An 8,058-nucleotide genomic window follows, 5' to 3' on the forward strand; every position below is an offset into this window, starting at 1 on the left:
TGGATAAAAGCGTCTGCTAAATGACTAAATAAATAAATATACTATTTATATACTCCTACTATATAGCCTAGTATGAGTATTGTACATTATAATATTGTTAAAATTTTATACCACAGTACTTTGGTAGTGAAATACGTCACCTCTGTATATTTTACAATATATTCACATCAAACACTGAAAATGGGATTTTTTTTCTTAGAAAATTGCCGTCGTATTTTGTGAAAATCGCCTTGAGGGGGATTTTTCCCGCGCTGGCGACCCGCCGAGCAGCTCCACATCCGGGTTTTTTTCCCGCGAGTCTCGTGAGTTTGGTCGGCGAGAGTTGACGCGCGAGACACGGAAGAAAAACAGCGCTAAAATGAACTAAATCAAAAATCGGAGTATTAAACGAATAAAAGCATACAATAACATTACATAATGGAATATAACCATTAACGGAAGACATGAGGAGATTTAACATGCCTGCTCAGACTGAGGGACGATCGTCTGTTTGATTGACAGGTAACGCTCATCACGATCTTATTATTATTTTGAAAACTGACTTAATTACATACAGATTTGACAGAAACAAAGGCATTAGCAATAATACTATAACCTTAAAATACGCTTTAACGTAATTTTCTTTGTCTGGAATTAAAAGTGAAACTAAAGAAATCTTGCTTTATTTAAATTAATTTGACTTTTATTGTTTATTCTTAAAATCTCTCAAAATACTTCTACAATTTAAGCACGTACCCTCATAAAATATTATTACAATGCAAATACCTAGGTACTGATTTATTACCATATTGAGCGATCAAAAATATAAGAACGTCTAACGTTCCCATTCAGTTATGGAAACGCTGTTTCTGAATGTTCTCCAAATGTTCAAAACGTCCGTTTTTAAATAAAAAAAAAATGTTTGAAGTTTTTAATGGTTATTCAAATGTTAAGGCAATGTTCCTTTGTATCATTTTGCAAACATTATGGGAACGTTACTTTAGAATGTTCTCTGAACGTTCTGAAACTAGTAACATTTAAAAAACGTTAAATTAACTAAAATGTTTCCAAAAAAAAAAAAAAGTTTGAAAAACTATAAATATGACCCGACAATTCAAGTTAAGTCTCCTTTATTTAGGCTATATAGCGCTTTTAACGATACAGATTGTGTCAAAGCAGCTTTACAGTATCAAAATAGGAAAATAGTTCTTACCTATTCAATAGTTCTTAATGGAATAGTTTCCATTACCCTTCAAACTGCACAAATTGAAAATACGCCCAATGGAAACATCAATTTCGCAAAAACTCCCATATATCGCAAAAAAGTTTGTATGCTCGCATGAGGTGGTTCTTCAGGTGGTTCTGTTTTTTTTTCCACTGCTTCGCTAAAGATACACATCTACGTCTCCTTCGATTAAAATTAATGGCTAGTGCGGTGGCTGCGATATACGTAAACCTACCAACATCCGTCGCCATGACTTCTCGCGAGAAAAAAAAATTGCGTTTTAGTCGCATAACATCGGTTAATGAAAACGCAGTCATTTCGCAATCGTTTTTTAATCGACATTTATAAAATATCGCAAAAGTTTTGCGCAAATCTGTAATGGAAACGCAGCTGTAGTGAACTACTTCCGTTTTTTTCGCCAAGCCCATACACGAGTTCCGTTCGGTTCAGTGGCATTGTTTACGTTCTGTGCCTCCAATATGGCCGACTTCCAGATTGATGACGTGTCGTGAAAACATGTTTAATTTGACTAGTTTTAGTGTGTGTGGATGGTTTTCTTAACATTTTTGTGAAGGCTATGACTGTCCCTGTGCTCTCAAGAGCAGAAGTGAAAAGCAGAAACTTACCCATGATGCTCTGCGGCGGTGAGAAGAGGAAGCGTGGCTGACTCTGATGATATCTGGTGTGTCGTCAGGCATGTGGTGGTTTCAGGAGGGTTTGTGCGTCCTGCCCGTGGCGCTGGTCATCTGGACCGCCGCCACCATCTTCGCGTACATCACGGCCATCATCCTGAGACACGTGGACCCGCTGGTGCCCTACATCAGGTGAGCGCAGACCGGTGTCATCATGTGACGGCGTGACCTCTGAATGACCTTCGTCTTGTACTTACAGTGACACGGGGACGGTGGCGCCGGAGCGATGTGTGTTTGGAGTCATGCTGAATGTGTCTGCGTTCTTAGGTACTGAATGACCTCTGACCTCACACTGACCCTATCTATGACCCCTAACTATACAACCAAAAAAATACTGCATCTAGCTATGTGCTAATGCTAACAGTAGGGGAAGGGGGTAGACCTTTAACCCTGTCAGTTATGATGCGTTTAAGTGATGCAATGTTGCGTATTTTCCTGCAGGTGTCGCTACTATGTACGTGCGCTATAAGCAGCTCCGCGCCCTCGTGGACGACCCCCGTCTGAACCTCCTCAATCTGATAGGGTTCGTTCTGGGCTGCGGAAGCTCACTCGGCATGTGCGTCATCGCTAACTTTCAGGTACGTACACTGCTATGTTTTTTGAGCGTAACGACGTAACAATTTTCATGTATTCGGCGTGAAAATTAGGTCAGATTTCGCATTCAATTTGCAATCGGTCTCATTCAGACTGAAACGTTTATCACGTAGAATATTCGCCTGTTTACATGCAACACAAATATTTGGCATGAAATTTGGTCCGATTTTCACATTCGATTTGTCTGTTCAGACATCATATAAAAAACTGAAAAAAACATTATTTACATGTTTTCAAACAGCCGTTCAGATATTTTTATTTGTATTCACTTTGTTGTTTATCAAACGAGCAGATGACCAAAAAGCGCTAATTTTATTGGTTGTCCAGTTTTCTTCACAGTGCGCTGGGAAAGAGATTAAAACCCATAGATCTCCATAAAATCATTGTTGGCATGCAAATGTTCACATCGCTCTGAACAGACGCAACAGCCGTTCATTCAAATTAAAATGTGTATTGCAATTAAGATTCGTCATTAATGTTTGCATGAAAATTCAGTATGATTTTCGCATATGATTTGTCTGTTTGGACCAATATGCAAAAAACGTTGCATTGATTGGTACGTGAAGTTTAGCATCAGTCTGAACAGATGCAACAGCCGTTCATTCAAATTAAAATGTTTATTGCACCAATATTCGGTCCAGTTTTCGCATTCAATTTGTCTGTTAAGACCAATGCGCAAAAATAATCACATTGACGGCATGTGAACGTTCTTCATACGCAATACGCAACACGATTTTTGCATTTGATTTCGCTGTTCGCACCAATGTGCAAAAACCGTTGCATGCGAATGTTTGTGTCGGTATGATTTAAATTAAATGTTTATCGTACAAAATATTCTCCTGTATACACCAACAAATACTGGGCTTGAAGATTCGGTCCGAATTTCGCATCTATTTTGTCCGTTCAAACCGACGTGCAAAAAAAATGTTGCAACGTCACATGTAAATGTTCACAGGAGCAACAGCTGTTCATGCAAAATAAAATGTCGCACCGAAATATTTGCATGATAATTCTGATTTTTGCATTCGATTTGTCGATTCGGACGAGCGTGCAAAAAGTTGCATTGTCAGCATGTAAATATTTGTGTTGGTCTAAAGAGACACACTTACAGCCGTTCATTCAAATTAAAATGTTTCAGAGTTTTCGCATTAAGCGTGCCGTGTCTTTCCCAGAAAACCACTCTGTTCGCGATGCATCTGGTGGGAGCCATACTGACGTTCGGCGTGGGCGCTCTGTACATCCTGGTCCAAACGCTGCTGTCGTACCGCATGTAGCCGCATGTCCACAGCAAAACCAAAACCATGTTCTGGACGCGCCTGAGTGTCTGCATCTGGACCTTTGCCAGCATCATCAGCAGTATCCTTTAACAGGCGTTAGCGTTTAGCATGCATTTAGCATGCCGCTGCGGTTGGTTCCTTGATTCGCTCAGTGTTCGTGTCGTCGGTCATCATGTACAGCACTCTGTCAGGAATCGAGGTCAACAAGAAGCTGCACTGGACGCCCGGAGAACCTGTGAGTGCGAGTCCGTGTCACCGCCAGCTTTGCGTGTGTCGAGCCAGTCTCTGATCGCTCTGTTTATTTCAGGGTTTCACGCCGCACATCGTCAGCACTATCTCCGAATGGTCTCTCGCTCTATCCTTCATCAGCTTCTTCCTCACCTACATACGAGACTTCAAGGTAAAGCATCTCCTATCGGATGGTAGAATGCTGTTGACCGTGTCTCTCACACGTGTGTTTCTCTGCAGAAGATCAACCTGCGAGCGGAGGCGGAGCTTCAGAGCAACCACCTGTACGATTCGCACCATTACCGGCCCCTTCCTTCACGAGGGCCCTCGGAGACCTCGCCACTGCTCGCCGGGAGCATCTGATGAGGAGAAGACGCTCCAGATGAGGCAGAAAGACTGTGATGCTCCAGCGGAGGACAGCGACACTCGGGGTTAAAGGCAGAAACACTCAACGGGCCGTGTAGAGCTCTGGAAACATCATACTAACATTTACACAACGTTTGATGATCCTAACAATCCCCATATCTGCTGATTGGCTTCATCACTCTGTCTCCTCTCCACCAATAAGCTGGTGTGTGGTGGGCGTTCTGGCGCACTATGGCTGCCGTCGCATCATCCAGGTGGATGCTGCACACTGGTGGTGGATGAGGAGATACCCCCTGACAATGTAAAGTGCTTTGAGTGCCTAGAAAAGCGCTATATAAATGTAAAAATGTAATGTTTGTACAACCTTCACACAACCATCTGAAACAATGCTCTAAATACTGAGTTTAGCAGGTATTACACACTTCTTGTTTGTTTTCTATTGTAAGTTCGTTAGTGGAAACATGTTCTATAGTCTGTACTTTTGTTTAGAAGTATGCATTTTTAATGCATATTTTTATCCAAACACCTAACTGCTTTGATTATGTTATTAAAGTTGACATTAGTGGGTGGATTTTATGCAAAAAGAACATTTATAGCTCTTATTTCATCATGGAAAACTAAAATAAAAGCCTCATTTAAAAGGCATGAAATATGCAAATAATATATTTTAGATGATTTAAATAAAATGTTTATTGTACTGATTATTGCAATGCTACAAAAATACTGTTTCGCATCAATGAGAATCATCGCTGGCAATAAAACGTACACATGTATAACAAGTTTGAGGTGAAATATGAGCTGGATTTGTTCCCGTTTAAAATCACTCGCTTAACTCGCAAACAAACATTGTATCAGCTCGCTTTATCTTTTATTGTGTTAAAACGAGATACAAATAAACAGCATTAAATATTGACAATGTCTGAAGTATGTTAATGGAATGTCGATAGGAAAGCTGCACTCGTTTACACCACCACTCCTCGCACCCATCCGGCCTTCATCTTCTCCCTCTTCTTCCTCTCGTGATACTCTGACACCTTCCTGTGAAAGAACACTGCAGAAGAACAAGAGCGTGAGCACGACGATAGATCATGAAGAAGAAATCAGTGCATGCACTCACTGACTGAACTCTGCAGTCTGGTCAAGTCTCTTGTGCAGATTCATTTCGCAGTGTATAAAGTGCTTGATTGATGATAACGAGTTTTCCTGAGCATGCAGAATGCTTCAGTGACGGGGGACGTTTTTTTGCTCACTTCACCAATGTGAAGTCTTGATTTTTGCATTGCAAAAAGTATAAAATTTTAAATTTTAAAAATTGCATTTTTGTTCTCACAATTCAGACTTTTCTGAGTTTACGTCTCGTAATTCTGTTTTTTGTTTACGCAACTGAATAAAAAAAACGAAAAAGGTAATTACGACTTTTTAATTCAGATGTTTTTTCTCACAATTGCGAGTTTTCTTTTCAGAATTGTGAATAGAAAAAAATTCAGAAATGTGAGGGAAAACATTTTTGCGAGATAAAAAGTCGCAATCGCCATTATTTTTAATCCCATGGCAGAAACGAGCTTCTATAAGTGTCCGTTTTATTTCGTAGATTGAAAACGGCTTACGCAAACTGCCGATAGAAAAGCTGTTCTAAAACATATTCTTCCCTTAAAACGCGAGTATTTAAATAAAGCGAGTTAAAGAACATCCCAGCTAACAGAAATATGTTCTACGCATGCTTTCCGAACTTTCCAAGTAAGAAAACGTTTAAAAAATATAGTTTTATGAATATTTGTAAAATGTTTTTGTCTTGGTTATTCAAACGTTAAGGTAACATTATGACAACGTTACTTTGGAATGTTCGGAAACGAGTTGAAACATTTAAAAAAAAATGTGTTTCAGAAATAAAATGTTACATGAATGATGTTTTTGTACTAACATTATTAAAAAAAACAGATACCTTTGAACGAAAATTCTATTAACGTTACCTGTAAGAACGTTTGTTCATAAGTTTGAGAGAACGTTCCGTTAAAACACGTTTTCAGTCTTATTTCAGGTTCCATTAAGAAAAAGAAAAATCTCCAGAACCATCAGGGGTTTTTAGGTAGATCTGTTTGAAGAAGTTTATTTTAGAGTACTGTAAAACATCTCCTGCGTTAGTTTGAGCTTCTTAAACTGATTAGGTGTTTTGAAGCATGTGTGTTTGTACCGTTAGGGTTGGGCTGCGTTTCCTCTTCCTGAATGAACAGATCGAACATCTGCGTCTGGATGAAGAGCTTGACAAAGTTCAGGTGTGACTTGTGTTCCACGGCCTTCAGGAAGCTCTTCTTCTGGAACTGGCGGCCGTTCGCGCACCTCTTGACGTGCTGCGAGAAGTGACCCACGCTCCTGACGAAGACGGACAGGAAGGCCTCTGACACCAGTCGGTTCAGCTCCTCCGTCGCTGCCAGAACACACAATAACAGGAAGTTGAGCGGCGCTCTTACTGGAAGCGGGCCGTTGGCGCGGGAAGACTGAACTCACAGGCGTGGCGTGTGCACGTGGACAGCCGCGACAGCAGCTCCTCCTTCAGCTTAGCGGGCAGGAGAGACTCCTCGTCTCCAATCTGAAATCACACCATCATGATTGGGAGTTTAGGACGTTGCTATGCGGTTGCTAGGGTAGTTACTGATTACATGTAATCCGGATTACGTAATCAGTACTTGTAATTATAAAGCGGATAGTTCCGGTGCTTGATTCTGATTGGCTGAGCCGCGTTCGAAGCTGTTGTAAATGACTCTACAAAGTAACATACACCTTTGTTTACTTCTGTGTGTTGCTCGGCAACCACTTTGTAGCAACCACAACTGTTTCTGAGGAGCTACATTGTTTGGTGGAAGAATACTGTTTTTATTAATATCATTACACTTTATTTGCTCTGTTTTATTTTGTGAAACCTTACTACGTATATGGAATAACCGTTTAATAAAAGCAATAACCCCCGTGAAGCGCCATGTCTAACAACGGCCCTTATCTGTTATAAATTCACTGTAAACCACGGCCTCATGGGGCTTATTGCTTTATTAGAGTATACTGCATTTTAAAATGGTCACAATCTGATTACAGTTACATGATTACATATTACTCACACAATGGCAGTAATTATTCACACTTTATAGATTCTAATTTTTTTCTTTTTTTGAATTATCCTCTCTAAAATCCTACTGTGTGCCATACGATTTCTATTTTTAATTCTTTAATGTTTAATGCACTTTATGGCATTGATATCAAGACATGGAATATATTTTCGTTCTCTTTGCTTTTTTATATCTATATGGTAAGTTGAAAACAAGTAAGATAAAAAAGTAAAATAAAATAAGTAACCTAGATTACGTTACTGACTGTAGTGCAGTACTGTGGGTGAATGAGACGACGAACAAACAGCGTCTCGGCAAACACAGTAACGAGACTCGTGTGAAACTCAAAGAGAGTAAATGAAATCGGAGAAACTGTGTGTGTGTGTGTGCGACTCACTCTCGTGATGAATTTAGTTTCTGCTCCGGGCGACAGATCGACAATCATCAGCTGAGAGACACAGAGAGAATCATCAGCATGTTCGATAAACACTTTGATCCGTCATTAATAATGATCATATTCAGACTGTAGGGTTGTGTGATGTTTGTGTGTGTGTCTGTGTGTGTGTGAGAGAGAGAGAGAGTGTGTGTGTGTGTTGATA

The 8,058-nt window shown here is 40.1% G+C and overlaps 1 protein-coding gene, 1 long non-coding RNA gene and 1 pseudogene across 2 annotated transcripts in view; 2 read left to right on the forward strand and 1 right to left on the reverse strand.

Annotated features, from left to right (window-relative positions):
- Positions 1-298: 298 nt before the first annotated feature.
- Positions 299-4,563, forward strand: LOC107698301 (DNA damage-regulated autophagy modulator protein 2-like; annotated as a pseudogene).
- A 91-nt stretch (positions 4,564-4,654) lies between these two features.
- The window catches only part of LOC107698300 (DENN domain-containing protein 2D-like), a 13,456-nt gene continuing 10,052 nt past the window's right edge, over positions 4,655-8,058 (reverse strand). The window contains 4 exon segments of the mRNA XM_016499257.1: positions 4,655-5,412; positions 6,553-6,786; positions 6,867-6,948; positions 7,857-7,907. Of these exon segments, the coding sequence (XP_016354743.1) occupies positions 5,324-5,412; positions 6,553-6,786; positions 6,867-6,948; positions 7,857-7,907 (456 nt within the window). The 3' untranslated portion in view covers positions 4,655-5,323.
- The window catches only part of LOC107698302 (uncharacterized), a 15,962-nt gene continuing 14,164 nt past the window's right edge, over positions 6,261-8,058 (forward strand). Inside the window, exon 1 of the long non-coding RNA XR_001635332.1 lies at positions 6,261-6,274. This is a non-coding gene — a long non-coding RNA (uncharacterized LOC107698302). The remainder of the gene's footprint in view (positions 6,275-8,058) is intronic.

This window comes from Sinocyclocheilus anshuiensis, unplaced genomic scaffold (assembly GCF_001515605.1).
Source record: "Sinocyclocheilus anshuiensis isolate Anshui unplaced genomic scaffold, SAMN03320099.WGS_v1.1 scaffold2216, whole genome shotgun sequence".
Lineage (NCBI taxonomy): Eukaryota > Metazoa > Chordata > Actinopteri > Cypriniformes > Cyprinidae > Sinocyclocheilus > Sinocyclocheilus anshuiensis.